The sequence below is a fragment of the Delphinapterus leucas genome, chromosome 2, assembly GCF_059928025.1.
Source record: "Delphinapterus leucas isolate spDelLeu-1000000601 "Yukka" chromosome 2, BTC_Dleu_Yukka2, whole genome shotgun sequence".
NCBI lineage: Eukaryota > Metazoa > Chordata > Mammalia > Artiodactyla > Monodontidae > Delphinapterus > Delphinapterus leucas.
The window spans coordinates 93,373,760-93,391,777 of record NC_143130.1 but is presented as its reverse complement, the minus strand read 5'-3'; the positions used below and the strand labels follow the sequence as shown (position 1 = coordinate 93,391,777).

The 18,018-nt window shown below is 39.2% G+C and overlaps 1 protein-coding gene across 1 annotated transcript in view; it reads left to right on the top strand.

Annotated features, from left to right (window-relative positions):
• SLC28A2 (solute carrier family 28 member 2) overlaps nucleotides 1-17,058 on the top strand; it is a 42,607-nt gene extending 25,549 nt beyond the window's left edge. Inside the window, exons 11-18 of the mRNA XM_022587074.2 lie at nucleotides 924-1,049; nucleotides 1,132-1,262; nucleotides 1,694-1,862; nucleotides 2,037-2,234; nucleotides 2,824-2,905; nucleotides 4,499-4,597; nucleotides 4,764-4,875; nucleotides 14,996-17,058. Of these exons, the coding sequence (XP_022442782.2) occupies nucleotides 924-1,049; nucleotides 1,132-1,262; nucleotides 1,694-1,862; nucleotides 2,037-2,234; nucleotides 2,824-2,905; nucleotides 4,499-4,597; nucleotides 4,764-4,875; nucleotides 14,996-15,113 (1,035 nt within the window). The 3' untranslated portion in view covers nucleotides 15,114-17,058. The remainder of the gene's footprint in view (nucleotides 1-923; nucleotides 1,050-1,131; nucleotides 1,263-1,693; nucleotides 1,863-2,036; nucleotides 2,235-2,823; nucleotides 2,906-4,498; nucleotides 4,598-4,763; nucleotides 4,876-14,995) is intronic.
• The last annotated feature ends 960 nt before the right edge of the window (nucleotides 17,059-18,018 follow it).

The following is an 18,018-nucleotide window of genomic DNA, read 5'->3' as shown; positions in this document are numbered from 1 at the left end:
TACTGACTGATCAACTCAATGTTAGGGACAATGGCTTGTCAAACTGACAAGGAATTAGTATTGAGGTCTTTCTCTCCTAAGACCCCAGGCTGATTAATGGTATTTGACATGTTCTCAGAATACTTCTGTACACTTCTACCATAGCATGCTGCATTTTGCTGAAATTCTCCATAATCAGCTTAGTTTCCTCTGCTAGACTATAAAGTCCTAAGAGTAGGAACTTTGCCTTATTCATAGGAATGTCCCTAGCATATCATATAGCACTAGGCACATAGTTGTCACTCATTAAATAATAAGAATTTCTTAGGTCAATGCTAGATATATTTTACATAGTTGGGTCTTCATAATTTCATACCATTTTCACAAACATTATTTCTTTTGATTCTTTCATCAACATTGGGCTTCAGTAATCTATTTGCAATTCATTTAATGAGTACCTTTTAAGCAATGAATATGTACTCAGTAAGTACACTATACTAAATTCATTCACTAAGTATATAGTTTTTATTTGTTTGTTTGGGCCACGCCACGTGGCTTGTGGGATCCTAGTTCCCCAACCAAGGATCAAATCCCGGACCTTGGCAGTGAAAGTGCGGAGTGCCAACAACTGGACCACCAGGGAATTCCCGAGTATATAGTTTTAGACATTGAGAACATAAAAAAGAAATATACTGTTTGTCTTCTATACCATTCTAAATTTTAAATAGATGAGACAAACTGATATGAAAACACATGAGAAGAGTGCTAGCCAGGATATGATTAGGTGCCAGAGGGGGTGAGCCAGACACTGGGAGAGCCTAAGAGCAGAGCTTAGTTTTGGAAGAGCACCCACACCGGAGGGATGTGTGTCTGGAGCTGGGGCGGGCACTCTGGGATGGGGAGCTGTACCTTCTTGAATCTGACTCTCTTCTCCTTTTTTATAGACAGAGGCACCTCTGCTCATCCGTCCATACCTTGCAGACATGACGCTTTCAGAAGTCCATGCAGTGATGACTGGAGGGTTTGCCACCATCTCAGGCACTGTCTTGGGAGCCTTCATATCCTTTGGGGTAAGCATAGTCTGTTTGATCACTCCTGGGTGAGCCCAACTCTGGATTCTGTAGATGCTCATTCCTAAGTCTGGCCTTACAGATTGACGCGTCATCCTTGATTTCTGCCTCTGTGATGGCTGCCCCTTCTGCTCTTGCTTTGTCAAAGCTGGTATATCCAGAAGTGGAGGAGTCCAAGTTCAAGAATAAGGAGGGGGTAAAATTGCCCCGTGGGTGAGTCCAATGAGGCATATAATTTGGGAGATGGTGAGGTCAGGTGTAGAGTCAAGAGTGGTGCTACGGTGGTAGCGGCTTCAAGTCTCCTGGAGAAGGAATAATATGATTCCATATCTCCTCTTGTCTACCTCTGCCTTTAGCTAATCATGTTGATTTTTTTCTTTTGTTTAACCCTCCCACCTGCCTCTCTCTTCTGCATGCCATTATCCTCTGTCCTTTGTGTCAGTACCATTTCATGGCGATTAAATCTGATTCTGCTTCAGTGTTATTTCCACAAAAAGGGTCACTAGGAACCCCCATCATCTCTCAAGTTGTTCTTGCACTCTCCTGTTGCACTCCTGCACTGCTGGGACACGGGGACAGCCCTTCTCTGAGGAGCAGAGATTACTCTAGACACCGTATTCTTCCCCTATGCCCAATAACCACAGGAAGGAGAAGAATGTTCTGGAAGCTGCCAGCAATGGAGCCACAGATGCCATAGGCCTTGCTGCTAATGTAGCAGCCAACCTGATTGCTTTTTTGGCCGTGTTGGCCTTCATCAATGCTGCCCTCTCCTGGCTAGGGGAACTGGTAGACATACAGGGACTCACTTTTCAGGTAAAGGATTCCATTTGTTGGGCTGTCCCTCTAGGGTGTGTTTAAGTAGTCCTTGAATTGTGCATGTCCTCCTGACCCACAGTGCACTGAGGGAGCGTGGAGAGGAGAAGGGTGGAGGAGACTGAGTCAAGGCTATAGAGAAGTCTTTGTCTCCTGACTGTCTCTCTCACCCAGGTCATCTGCTCCTATATCCTAAGGCCCGTGGTTTTCATGATGGGTGTCGAGTGGGCAGACTGTCCGATGGTGGCTGAGATGGTGGGGATCAAGTTCTTCACAAATGAGTTTGTGGCCTATCAGCAACTGTCTCAGTACAAAAACAAACGTCTCTCTGGAGTGGAAGAGTGGATTGGAGGCGAGAAACAGTGGATTTCTGTAAGTGACAATCTAGAAAAGCATAAACAGTCCAGGCAGACAAAAGGTGTTACACTAAAGTTTAACACCCACAGATCCCTTTCCAGGGTCCCAGGCCTGACCACAAAGCAAGAGTAACAGTGTGCTTAGCTTCGGTGCCTGAGCTGCCCTGAGGTCTGTGTGCTAGTCCCCTACACTCTGACCCAACTTCTCTCTAGAATGTAATTACTGAGCCTTTACAGTTGGGACAGTCCAAGGAGGATACTATTTCTGATAGTCTAAGGTCTCCTTCTTCATTTATAAGTTTAAATTGCTATAAACTGCGCTCCTTTTTTCTCTCCCTCTATCTCTTTTCTCTCAATCATCCTCATTCCTAGACCTCCTAATTCATAGGCTTCAACAAGAAGAGCATTGGGTAAAGAGGCCATGGTGGTTCCACATCATTATCCCTATAATAACTCATGAAGCGATTATTTTCTGGGCATCCTTTCCATATTCCTTAGAGTAGCACACACAAGATTGGGGGTTCTAAGTGCTCTGGAACGTCTATCATGATTATACGACTGCACATATAGGACTGAGTTTACTTATTTATTTTTGTTTTCCCTAGGTGAGAGCCGAAATCATTACAACATTTTCACTCTGTGGATTTGCCAATCTTAGTTCCATAGGAATCACACTGGGAGGCTTGAGTGAGTTAATTCATTTTCCCAGCTACCCAATATGCCAGCCAGTTCCCAGCATCTGTAGTGGGCACTCCTGGTGCTTCAGTATGAGTTGAGACCAGATAGAGAAGCTGATGTGAAATGGGCCTCTCAGGTGAAAGTTAATTTGGAGTTAAGGTAATCATGCTACCTGACTATTCATGAAGCCCAGGCTGGGTTTGCAATCTCAACTTCTGTCATTTTTTTCCCTTTCAAATGGAGGCCCAAAAGACCAATCTTATTTTTATTTTCCCTATGAGGAAGACTATAATGATATTATTTTTATTTTGCCATTAAATGGACATAGTGCATATATAGTAAAGGTATTTTGTTTTTTATTCAGTAGTGAAGGTACTTTCTGAAATTATGCTGCGCACCAGTTGACTTCACAGAATTAAGCATTGCACAAGGAATCAAAGGACAAATAAAAGCAGCAGACACATAAGGCAGATAGATAATTAGAGCAAGTGGTGTGAAGTGTTGGATTAAAAGCTACAAGTCACCAGGTGTGGGAGGAGTGAGTATGTGAAGCATACATAGATACAATTAGATTGCTGAAAATCTTGCTGAATGGTGATGGCTGGAGGAAATAATATGAGGAAAGTGGAATTGTCCTTGAAGGCAGGGGATTCCAAGAGTTTGGAAGATCCAAGTGAGAAATAAAGTGTAAGAAAAATACAGCTCAGTGTGTCCATTTTTTATGGCACTCATATTCTGGGCTAGAATCATTAAGTTGATTCACTTGGTAGCTGATCGAACAATTTAAAGGTAAAACAATTTCCTTTCAGTTTATCTTTTTCCCTTCTGTTAAACACTTGTCTGTATTCTAATTCTTTTTTTTTATAAATGTATTTATTTATTTTATTATTTTTGTTTATTTATTTATTAGTTTTGGCTGTGTTGGGTCTTCATTGCGGTGCGCGGGCTTCTCAGTAGTTGTGGCTCACGGGCTGTAGAGCGCAGGTTCAGTAGTTGTGGCACATGGGCTTAGTTGCTCTGCGGCATGTGGGATCTTCCCGGACCAGGGCTCGAACCTGTGTCCCCTGCATTGGCAGGCGGATTCTTAACCACTGCGCCCCCAGGAAAGTCCCTGTATTCTAAGTCTGATGCCTGATTACAATCTGATTGTGAGCTTGTCATCCAGTAGTGGGATATGCGTCATGTGACTAAGGCTTAGGTGAATGTTGCCCTCCTTATTTCTCTGGCTCAAAATAGTCTAATTCTGTCCAGGTTAAGAATGCAGATTTCAACTAGTGAACACCCAAGGCATTTTCACCTGTCTGGAGCAACCCAGGGCTTTGCTTAATTCAGATATATCTTGGGAATGTTCACAGAACCACTAAATAGTTAGGGTCAGACACACAATCCTTGACCTGGGGAATGTCTAAGTTAGTGACCCCTTAGGACTAATGAATATACACACTTCTTAGGGTACCACTGTCCAGCCTCTGGTGGTCGGTGGTAAGAATGCTGTTCATCTGCTGCATTTTGATCCTCAGCATCCTTCTAATGGGGTTTCATGGGGTATGCCTAATTGCCTCGTGGGGAAGAGATTGAATTATTTTGTTGTGTTGTCCGCAGCATCAATGGTGCCCCACCGGAAGAGTGACTTGTCCAAGGTTGTGGTCAGTGCCCTCTTCACAGGGGCCTGTGTATCCCTTATCAGCGCCTGTGTGGCAGGTAAGTGTCTCAGCTTAGTCTCAGAATATTGTTTTAACTCTCCATCTCACATATGCATAGAAAAGGCACCAAATCTACAGTGTTCTCAATTTATACCCAAAGAATTAAGAGCCTTAAGGAACATGTGTAAGAGCTTCCCCTTAGCATCTCTGTCTCCTTTACCCAGGAATCCTCTATGTCCCCAGGGGAGCTGAAACTGACTGTGTCTCCTTCCTAAACACAAGTTTCACCAGTCGAACCTATGAGACCTATGTGTGCTGCAGAGAGCTCTTTCGGAGGTGAGTGAGCACTGGGATCCCTGCCCCCTCCTCCTCTATGCTCTCCTCCACTCAGGAATCTTCTGGGAGTGGGGAGAAGTAAGGTCTTGAGGGTAATCACATGGATGCTGAATAGAGCGTATAAGAAGGGAGACAGGTATTTGTGGTGGTCTAGATCTCCGTTTTTTTCTCTTATTAGATGCATACTCACTATTAGCTCTAGCATGGACAAGTGACAGATTTTACCTGTATTGCTGGGGCACTGAGAAGTGGAGGGTGAGGGGAAGTAAGGGAGGGTGGTTTCCCTGATCAGAAGTGATGTATTTATTGTGATTGGAACATAGATAAGTTGTAGGTGAAGACTTGGCAATGGTCCTAAGTGGCTAAAAACTTATAGCCTTCTTCAGACAGAAATGAAGACTGAGAGAGGATAAACCTGAATTGATAAAATCATGATGCATTCGGATAGTGTAAAAATGAACTTGTTTACCAATTTCTGGGATATTATTAGAATAGTTTTCTGGTTCGGCATGTAAGGAGCTCAGAAGTCACCACTCCATCGTAACAACAAGAAAAAAAACTGAAGTCTGAAAAATCAATAACTCTTCTTGGATCTGTAAGAGACACAGGGCAAACTGCTGACCTGAAGATTGGAGAGACAGACAGGCAAACACACAGCTTACTGGAGAGACTCATGAGCGGAAACTGCCAGAGTCCTGTGCTGGGGCAGGAAAACCGGAAACTAATTGCTGGAGCCTCAGTGAGGACAGGTCCGGATGTTAAAAACTCTGGGGGGACCCAGTTATAGGGGGCAACCCTACACTTTAGGGAGTTTTACCTCTGGGAGCTAGACCAAGTTCTCACATTAAATATCAGACAAAACCCCCCTCATTCTTCTGGCACGGGGAGGGGAAAAGGAGCCATTTTGAAATACACCAGAGCACTCTGTTTTTTTAAACAAGGTCTGCCCTCAGGAGAAGCTAGTTAACCAGAACCTAACCAGCTGGGGTATTATCAGAGCCTACCAGACCTGGAAGAAGGGAAATACCCAACTAAAGCCCACTCTAGCCATCCTATCCCACTTAAAGGGGGAGGAAAAACTGAGAAACACTTGTGAAATTCACAGTGCAGAGGCACAGGCTCGCTAAAAGCCTGAGACCTAATCATAGGACTACAGAAGGCTTCCCCTTCCCCACACCTCACCACCACATTACTAAGGCCTATTTATAGCAGTTCCTTTTTAGGGTACATCATGTCCAGTTATCAAGAAGAAAGTACAAGGCCTGCTAAAAGGCAAAAAACACAATTTGAGGAGATAGAGCAAGCATCAAAGCCAGACATGGCAGAGATTTTGATTTATCAGAGTGGGAATTTCAAACAACTATGATTTATGTGCTAAGGGCTCTAATGGATAAAGTAGACAGCAAGCAAGAACAGATGGGCAATGTAAGTACAGAGATATAGGAATCCCAAGAAAGAACCAAAAAGAAATGCTTCAGATCAAAAAACACTGTAACAGAAATGAAGAATGTCTTTGATGGCTTACTAGTAGACTAAACACCTCTGAGGAAAGAACTCCTAGCTTGAAGATATATCAATAGAAGTCTTCAAAACTGAAAAGGAAAGAGAACAAAGACTGAAAAAAAAAAAAAAAACAGAATGGAGCATCCAAGGATTGTGGGACAAATATAAAAGGTGTAACATACACATAATGTGTATACCAAGAGAAGAACTTAATGTGTATACCAAGAGAAGAACAGAAGAAATATTTGAGACAATTATGACTGAGAATTTCTCCGAATTAATGTCAGACACCAAACCACAGATCCAGGAAGCTCAGAAAACACCAAGCAGCATAAATGCCAAGAAAACTATACTTAAGCATATTTTGAAATTATAGAAAATCAAAGATAAAGAAAAAATACTGAAAGAAGTCAGTTAAAAAAAAAAGAGTATATCATTAAGCTGAAAGAACTAGTTACAGGACACACAAAATGAAAGATTTGAGGAACTAGAATGTTTGGTTCTTCAAAAGCAAAAGATGTGTGTATTAGTAGTGATATATGGGTGAATGAAGAGAGTTCTGAGAGAGGAGGCTGAAAGATCTTATAAGGCCTTGTGTGAAATGGTAAGGAATTTAGACTTTGACTTATAGAATTCTTAACACTGGTATGTTTTTTCAAAAGATCATGCTCGTAGCCATTTGGATGTCAGGGAGATCAATAAACACATTGCTGTAATACTCCCAAGTAAGAGATGATGAGAGCTGATACTAAGTAGTTGTGAGGATGAAGATGCACTAGAACAAGGAGAATCAATAGGATTGGTTATTGAAGTGAAGGGCAGGATAAGGATGACTGTACCCTTTCCAGCTTGGGCAAGTGGGTCTGAGAGATGCCATTCATTCACTGACAGGAAGAGGACTAGTTCCAGGAATGAGAGTAAAGGGGAGAGATTATGGCTTAATTCAGGTGGATATGTTGACTTGGAGGTACCTGTGGGACCATCAAGTCAAGCAACTCACAAACCAACTTGGGTCTGAAGTTCAGGAGAGAAAAAAGAACTGGAGATAGATTTGGAAGTTGTCATTAAGTAAATGATCTGTTCAGTATATAGGTAGATGTTTGGGTACCAGCTCCTTAACAGGTTACTATGGCAAGCTAACAGACATTACCCTCCTGTGTTTGGAGGTTTTCACCAGAGAAAGCAACCAACATCCTATGAAAAAAATAATCCTTCTGCTGTACTATTAAAGATGAATTATAAACTGGATAGATCATTGATCTGGCATAGTTATGACTCCTATGTTCTTGGGGAAGTTCAGTGGATGTCATTGTAAGCATAGTCTAAAGTAAATGAATGAAGTGAAAATTGCTAATTTGTGTTTAATGATGAGTTGTCTTTACATCACTGAACTTCACTAAAAAATTAGTAGAATACTCTTTCCTGGTCATTTCTGCCTTCAAAACAGAAACTGACTTTTTGCCTAAAGTCACATACTAAGTATCATTAGTGTCTAAAATCTGAAAGAGAGAATGTTTCTGTCCAGTTCATTCATGCTAAATATATTTGGAGTGACTCCAGACCAAGATAACAACAAAGGAGGCTTAAATTTCCCTCTTCCTATGGATGCACCAAATGTACAGCTACACATGGAGTAATTCCCTCTAAGCAAAATCCAGAAACTAGCTGAATGACTCCTACAACTGAGAAAACACCCACATTGAATTGGGTAGGAAAGGCTGAGAAACAGTCTCATCATAAAACCCACCCCTGGCACAGCACCATATAATGGAAGGAAACTCCCGACTCTAAGCTTATCCCTAAGCAGTGAAGGGTTTAGACTGAACATCTAGTGCTCCAATTTTTAAGACTGTACTATGCCTACCTCCCCACCACCCCCCGCCTGCCCCACAAGGCTCAGTGTAGAGGAAGCAGTCAAAAATGTCCATCTCCCACTCTTTCCCTGGAAGGGGTTTGACTGCATACTTTCCAGCTGGTGCCTGAGGGTCCAGCTTCTAATCAGCCTGCATCTAGATGCTGGCTGCAATTCTCCTCTTTGGGACACTAAAGAGACCCACACTGAGACACATTATAATTAAACTGTTAAAACTAAGACAAAGAAAGCATAGGTAAAGGCAGCAAGAGAAAAGCAACTTGTTATATACAAGGGAGCTCCCATAAGACTATCAGCAGATTTTTCTGCAGAAACCTTACAGTCCAGAAAAAAAGTGGGATGATATACTAAAAAGAATAAAACTACCAACCAATGCTTGGTAATGCTTTACCTGGCAAAGTTGTCCTTCAGACTTGAAGGAGAGAGAGTTTTTCAGACAAGCAGAGGTAGCTATACTTATATCACACAAAATAGACTTTAAGCCAAAACAGTAATGAGAAACAAAGAAGGTCATTATATAGTAATAAAGGGGTCAATTCATCAAGAGGATGTAACAACTGTAAATTTTTATGCACCCAACATGGAGCACCTAAATATATAAAGCAAATATTAACAGATCTGAAGAGGCAACAATACAATAATAGTAGAGGACTTCAGCATTCCACTTTCAACAACAGATAGATCATCCAGGCAGAAAATCAACAAGGAAACATCGGACTTAAACTACATGTTAGACCAGATGGACCTGACAATATTTATAGAACAGTCCATCCAACAACAGCAGAATACACATTCTTCTCAAGTACACATGGAAATTATGTTAGGCTACAAAGCAAATCTTAATATATTTAAGAAGACTGAAATTATATCAAATGTCTTTTCTGACCACAATAGTATTAAACTAGAAATGAGTAACAAGAAAAAACCTGGTAAATTCACATATATGTGGACATTAAACAACATGCTCCTGAACAATGGGTCAAAAATGAAATCAAAAGAGAAATAAAATATCTTTACTCACCACAAGGAAAAATCTGTAACTGTGTGAGTTGATGGATGTTAACTTATTGTGGTAATCATCTCACAATATATACCTATATCAAATCATTATATTGCACACCTTATACAATGTTATATGTCAATAATATCTCAATAAAACTGGGGGAAAAAACTTGAAAAAATATCTTGAGACAAATGAAAATGGAAACACAATATACCAAAACTTATGAGATGCAGCAAAAGCAGTTCAAAGAGGGGAGTTTATATTGATAAACACCTACATTAAGAGAAAAAAAAAGATCTCAAACAACCTAATTTAACACCTCAAGAAAAAGAAAAACAAATTAAGTCCAAAGTTATAGAAGAAGGGAAATAACAAAGATCAGAGCAGAAACTAATGAAATAGAGGCAAAAACAGACAAAGAAAAGTTCAAGGAAACTAAGAGCCATTTGTCTTAAAAGACAGACAAAATAGACACATGTTTAGCTAAGCTAAGAAAAAGAGAGAGAAGACTCAAAGTCAGAAATGAAAAAGGAGGTATTACAATTAATAAGACAGAAATACTAAGGATTTTGAGAAACTACTATGGAAAATCATATCCCAACAAATTAGATAACATAGAAGAATTGGATAAATTCCTAGAAATATACAACTGACTGAGACTGAATCATAAAAAAATAGAAAATCTGAACAGAATGATTACTAGTAAGGAGATTGAATCAGTAATCAAAAACCTCCCAACAAAAAAAGCCCAGGACTAGACAGTTCACTGGTGAATTCTTCCAAACAGTTAAAGAATAATTAATACCAATCTTCTCAAACTTTTCAAAAAAACATAAAAGGAGTGAACACTTCCAAATTCATTTTATGAGGCCAGAATTACCTGTTGCCAAGGCCAGACAGGGACACTATAAGAAAAAATTACAGGCCAGTATTCTTGATGAACATAGATGCAAAAATCCTCAACAAAAAATTAGCAAACCAAATTCAACAGTACATTAAAAAGGTCATACACCATGATCAAGTGAGATTTATTCCTGGGATGCAAGGATGGCTCAACATACACAAATCAATAAATGTGATATACCACTGTAACAAAATGAAAGATAAAAACCATATAATCATTTCAATAGATGCAGACAAAGCATTGGACAAAATTCAACATCCTTACATGATAAAACTCTCAACAAATTGGATGTAGAAGGAATGTATCTCAACATAATAAAGGCCATATATGACAAGCCCACAGCTAACATCATACTGAATTGTGAAAAGCTGAACACTTTTCCTCTAAGATCAGGAATAAGGCAAGAATTACCACACTCACCACTTTTAATCAACATAGTATTGGAAATCATAGCCAGAGCAATTAGTCAAGGAAAAGAAATAAAAGGCACCCAAATCAGAAAAGAAGTAAAACTGTCTCTTTCTGCAGATGACATGATCTTATACATAGAAAATCCTAAAGGCTCCACCAAGAAACTGTTAGTACTGATAAACAAATTCAGTAAGTTGCAGGATACAAAATAAACATACAAAAATCATTTGTGTTTCTATACAATAACAATGAACTATTGGAAAGAGAAATTAATGAAACAATCCCATTTACAATAGCATCAAAAAGAATAAAATACTTAGGAATAAATGTAATCAAGGAGAGGAAAGATCTGTACACTGAAAACTATAAAAAAATTGATGAAAAGTGGAAGGGATAAATAAATGGAAATATACTCCATGTTTATGGATTAGAAGAATTAATATTATTAAAGTGTTCATACTACCTAAGGTGATCTACAGATTCAATGCAATCCCTATTAAAATTCCAATGACATTTTTCATAGAAATAGAAAAAACAATTCTAAAATTCATATGGAACCACAAAAGACCCCGAATAGCCAAAGCAATCTCGAGAAAGAAGAACAAAGCTAAAGGCATCACACGTCTTGATTTTAAACTATATTACAAAGCTGTAGTAATCAAAACAGTATGGTACTGACTTAAAGATAAACACACAGGGCTTCCCTGGTGGCGCAGTGGTTGAGAGTCCGCCTGCTGATGCAGGGGACACGGGTTCGTGCCCCAGTCTGGGAAGATCCCACATGCCGCGGAGCAGCGGGGCCCGTGAGCCATGGCCACTGAGCCTGCGTGTCCGGAGCCTGTGCTCCACAACGGGAGAGGCCATAACAGTGAGAGGCCTGCATACCGCAAAAAAAAATAAACACACAGATCAATCAGACAGAATAGAGAGCCCAGAAATAAACCCATGTTTTCAACAAAGGAGCCAAGAATATACAATGGGGGAAAGGGTAGTCTTTTCAATAAATGGCATTAGCAAAACTGTATATCCACCTGTAGGAGAATGAAACTGGACTCCTGTCTTACACCATATACAAAAATCAACTCAAAACGGATTAAAGACTTTAACATAAGACCTGAAACCTTGAAAATCCTTGAAGAAAATGTAGGGAGTAAGCTCCTTGACATTGGTCTTGGCAATGATTTTTTGGACTTGAAACCAAAAGCAAAGGCAACAAAACCAAAAATAAACAATTGGGGGACTTCTCTGGTGGCACAGTGATTAAGAATCCTCCTGCCAATGCAGGGGACATGGGTTCGATCCCTGGTCCAGGAAGATCCCACATGCTGTGGAGCAGCTAAGCCTGTGAGCCACAACTACTGAGCCTGCACTCTAGAGCCCTCGAGCCGCAACTACTGAGCCCACACGTCGCAACTGCTGAAGCCCGCGTGCCTAGAGCCCATGCTCCGCAGCAGGAGAAGCCACTGCAGTGAGAAGCCCATGTGCCACAACAAAGAGTAGCCCCTGCTTGCTGCAGCTAGAGAAAGCCTGCACACAGCAACAAAGAATGAACACAGCCAAAAACTAATAAAAATTTTAAAAAGCAAAAAACAATTGGGACTTCATCAAACTAAAAAGCTTCTGCACAGCAAAAGAAACCATCAACAAAATGAAAAGTCAACCTACAGAATGGGAGAAAATATTTGCAAACCATATATCCAGTAAGGAATTAATATCCAAAATATACAAAGAACTTATACAGCTCAATAGCAAAAAATCCAAGTAATCCAATTTAAAAATGAGCAGAGGGTTTGAATAGACATTTTTCCAAAGAACTCAACCAAATGGCCAACAGGTACATGAAAAGGTGCTCAATATCACTAACTAGCAAGGAAATACAAATAAAAACCTCAATGAGATATCACCTTACACCGGTTAGGATGGCTGTCATAAAAAAGACAAGTGATAGCAAATGCTGGCAATGATGTGCAGAAAAGGAAACCTTTATACACTCTTAGTGGAAATGGAAAATGGTACAGTCACTATGGAGGTTCCTGAAGAAATTAAAAATAGAACTACTACCATATGATCCAGCAATCTTACTTCTGGGTATATATCCAAAGGAAACAAAGTCACTACCTGTACTCCCATGTTCACTGCAGCATTATTAACAGTAGCCGTGGTATGCAAACAACCTATGTGTCCACTAGCAGATGAATGGATAAAGAAAATATTGTGTATGTATACAATGGAATGTTAGTCATCCTTACAAGAGAAGGAAATCCTGCTATTTGCAACAATGTGGATGAACAATTACACTAAGTGAAATAAGCCAGACAAAGGCAGATACTGCATGGTCTCACTTATATGCAGAATCCAAAAAACAAAACAACAACAAAAAAGAACTCATAGAATGGTGGTTGCCTAGGGCTGGGGCATAGGGGAGTAGGGAGAAGCTGGTATAATAGTACAAACTTTCAGATATAAGATCAATAGGTTTGAGGACCTAATGTATAACATGGTGGCTATAGTTGATAATACTGTATTATATAGTTGAGATTTGCTAAGAGAATAGAACTTAAGTGTTCTCACCAAAAAAAAAAAAAAAAGTAAATATGTGAGGTGATGGATGTGTTAACTCAATGTTGGGAATCCTTTCACGGTATATGCATATGTCAAATCATCACGTTGTACACTCTCTGTATATTACAATTTTATTTGTCAATTATACCTCCATAAAACTGAAACACATATACATATATACATACACACCAAGCCTGAGCTGTTTTCCTTTCTCAAGAGGAAAGTGGCTTTGGAGTACCATCTCACTATTTAGAATAAATTCAATTCTAAATCATTACAAGGCATAAATGTTGCTTCAGTGATGTTTGGACAGGAAATTCCCCAAAAGACTATGGTTATGAACTGGACAGAGAAGCAGACACATTGTATAGGATTTCTTGCTAGTACTATCTTGGGCATGAATGAGAAAATACGCTGAATTCTGTCCTATTTATTGGTTGGCCAAAAAGTTCCTTCAGTTTTGAAGTAAAAATAAAAGACACATTTTCCATTTTCACCAAGAACTTTATTTGAACAATGTATTCACTGTTTTGTTCCACTGCCTTCTGCCATTTTTCAGGCAGCTTCATAATTCCGTCTTCCCAAAACTTTTTATCTTTTTGAGCAAAAAACGGTCCCAGGTACCTTTTATAGTCTTCCGGGGAATTGAAATTTTTTCCATTAAGAGAATTTTGTAAAGACTGAAATGAATGGAAATCCAAAGGTGCAATTGTCTGGTGAATACGGCGGATGAATCAGAACTTCCCAGCCAAGCTGTAACAGTTTTTGCCTGGTCATCAAAGAAACATGTGGTCTTGCCATACCCTAATGGAAGATTATGCATTTTCTGCTGACTAATTCTGGATGCTTTTCTTCGAGTGCTGCTTTCAATTGGTCTAATTGGGAGCAGTACTTGTTGCAATTAATTGTTTGGTTTTCTGGAAGGAGCTCATAATAGAGGACTCCCTTCCAATCCCACCATATACACAACATCACCTTCTTTGGATGAAGACCAGCCTTTGATGTGGTTGGTGGTGGTTCATTTCACTTGCCCCACAATCTCTTCCATTCCACATTACTGTACAGTATCCACTTTTCATCACCCATTACAATTAGTTTTAAAAACAGAATGTTTTCATTACATTTAATTAGAGAATCGCATGCAGAAATACGGTAAAGAAGGTTTTTTACGCTTAACTTATGTGGAACCCAAACATCAAAGCAAGTAACATAACCAAGCTGGGGCAAATGATTTTCAATGCTTGATTTGGATATTTTGAGTATGTCAGCTATCTACTACGTGGTATAATGTTGATTGTTCTCAATATCTCGATTTCATCACTGTCAACTTCAACTGGTCTACCCAACCGTGGAGCATCGTCCAGCGAGAAATCTCCAGCATGGAACTTTGCAAACCACTTTTGACATGTTTGATCAGTCACAGCACCTTCTCCATACACTGCACAAATCGTTTTTTTTTTTTTTTTTTTTTTGCATTTCAGTTGCATTTACCTTTCTTGAAATAATAAAGCATAATATGCTGAAATGTTGCTTTTTTCTTCCATCTTCAATATTAAAATGGCTACACAAAAATTCACCAATTTTGATAAGTTCTTTTTTTAAATTGCATGCTGATATGACAGCTGTCACAATACAATCTAATACAATTGTTTTGAATGAAGTTAAAGACAACTAAGTGCTACTAGAGCCATCTTATGGAAAAAACCGAAAGAACATTTAGGCCAGCCCAATATTTGGTCATTGTGATTGGATTCATTAATAAGTTTCTGTTTTTGTTTTCACCTGCTTGGTAGAACTTATTGATACATCTTGTTGCATTGTTTTTATCTGACCCACTATGTATCTCTCTGGCTTTTCATTTCAGCACCTCTCTGAATGGCACCAACCCTCCTTCTTTTCCTGGTCCCTGGGAAGATAAAGAGTTCAGTGCCATAGCCCTTGCTAAATGCTGTGACCTCTACACCAATGCTGTCTGTGCCTAAAGCTGGTCCATTTCTGTAACAATCCTGATCTGGATGGCTTTTTGATGGCAAAGTTATTTTCGTACTCAGAGTTCTCATTCTACAGCTAATTCACCTTGATCTTTAATAGTAAATGTAAAATATTCATTTTGGTTCACTGTATGTCAGTAATGAAAATTAGCACTCGTTTTTCCATTATTTGGATGAACCAAATGAGAAATTCCTTATGGGCTCTGTCTGAGCTTAGAGTTGAAATAATAAATATTACGATGTCAAAAAATGTCTTTCAAACCTTGCCTTTAGTTGCCATCTTAAAAATTATGTGATGTGTGCCAGAACTCTTCTATATGTGTTTTGGTAAAACAAATATGGGAGGCAGGCACAGTCTGCCTTGGAGTTTGATGAGTGTCATTCCTCTCTGCCCCTTACTGAAAGAAGACGTATGCAGGCAAGTTATTCAAAATCTTGTACCAGTTTTCTTATTGTAAAGTGGGAAGAATGATGTTTGCCCTGTTCACTTCAAGATTATAATAATCAAAGCAGTGTGTGGAAGTTGTTGGAAGATGTAAAAAGCGTTTCATGACTCTGTCCTAAAGATGCTACCAGAAAACTACTGGAGCTAATCGATGGATTTGGTAAAGTAGCAGGATACAAAATTAATGTACAGAAATCTCTTGCATTCCTATACACTACTGTTGAAAAATCTGAAAGTGAAATTAAGAAAACACTCCCATTTACCACTGCAACAACAACAAAAAAATATCTAGGAATAAACCTACCTAAGGAGACAAAAGATCTGTATGCAGAAAATCATAAGACACTGATGAAAGAAATTAAAGATGATACAAATAGATGGAGAGATATACCATGTTCTTGGATTGGAAGAATCAACATTGTGAAAATGACTCTACTACCCAAAGCAATCTACAGATTCAATGCCATACCTATCAAACTACCACTGGCATTTTTCACAGAACTAGAACAAAACATTTCACAATTTGTATGGAAACACAAAAGACCCCGAATAGCCAAAGCAATCTTGAGAACGAAAAACGGAGCTGGAGGAATCAGGCTCCCTGACTTCAGACTATACTACAAAGCTACAGTTATCAAGACAGTATGGTACTAGCACAGAAACAGAAATATAGGTCAATGGGACAGGATAGAAAGCCCAGAGATAAACCCACACACATATGGTCACCTTATCTTTGATAAAGGAGGCAAGAATATATGGTGGAGAAAAGACAGCCTCTTCAATAGGTGGTGCTGGGAAAACTGGGCAGCTGCATGTAAAAGAATGAAATTAGAACACTCCCTAACACCATACACAAAAATAAGCTCAAAATGGATTAAAGACCTAAATGTAAGGCCAGACACCATCAAACTCTTAGAGGAAAACATAGGCAGAACACTCTATGACATAAATCACAGCAAGATGCTTTTTGACCCACCTCCTAGAGAAATGGAAATAAAAACAAAAATAAACAAATGAGACCTAATGAAACTTCAAAGCTTTTGCAGAGCAAAGGAAACCATAAACAAGATGAAAAGACAACCCTCAGAATGGGAGAAAATATTTGCAAATGAAGCAACTGACAAAGGATTAATCTCCAAAATGTATAAGCAGCTCATACAGCTCAATATGAAAAAAACAAACAACCCAATCCAAAAATGGGCAGAAGGCCTAAATAGACATTTCTCCAAAGAAGATATACAGACTGCCAACAGACACATGAAAGAATGCTCAACATCATTAATCATTAGAGAAATGCAAATCAAAACTACAATGAGATAATCATCACACACCAGTCAGAATGGCCATCATCAAAAAATCTAGAAACAATAAATGCTGGAGAGGGTCTGGAGAAAAGGGAACCCTCTTGCACTGTTGGTGGGAATGTAAATTGATACAGCCACTATGGAGAACAGTATGGAGGTTCCTTAAAAAACTACAAATAGAACTACCATATGACCCAGCAATCTCACTACTGGGCATATACCCTGAGAAAACCATAATTCAAAAAGAGTCATGTGCCAAAATGTTCATTGCAGCTCTATTTACAATAGCCAGGACATGGGAGCAACCTAAGTGTCCATCAACAGATGAATGGATAAAGAAGATGTGGGCACATATATACAATGGAATATTACTCAGCCATAAAAAGGAACAAAACTGAGTTATTTGTAGTGAGGTGGGTGGATCTAGAGACTGTCATACAGAGTGAAGTAAGTCAGAAAGAGAAAAACAAATACTGTATGCTAACACATATATATGGAATCTAAAAAAAAAAAAAAGAAATGGTCATGAAGAACCTAGGGGTAAGACGGGAATAAAGATGCAGCCCTACTAGAGAATGGACTTGAGGATACGGGGAGGGGGAAGGGTAAGCTGTGACAAAGTGAGAGAGTGGCATGGACATATATACACTACCAAACATAAAATAAATAGCTAGTGGGAAGCAGCCGCATAGCACAGGAAGATCAACTCGGTGCTTTGTGACCACCTAGAGGGGTGGAATAGGGAGGGTGGGAGGGAGGGAGATGCAAGAGGGAAGAGGTATGGGGACATATGTATATGTATAACTGATTCACTTTGTTATAAAGCAGAAACTAACACATCATTGTAAAGCAATTATACTCCAATAAAGATGTTAAAAATAAATAAATAAATACAAAGAAAAAAAAGTATTTCATGACTTTGTATGTGGAATCATTGCTATAAAATGTATTGTAATATATAATTAACATATAATTGACAAATGCTGCACTTTATGTTGGCTGGAGTTGCCCTGAAGTAGACCTTGGATGTTATCTGAATACTTTGGGAAGGATGCTGTTAGAGGTACCCATTTGAGAATGAAAGTTGCAGTTTAATGCCCTTTACTTATAGCTTACTGGGTTTCATTTCATTTTTCTTTTTGTATCA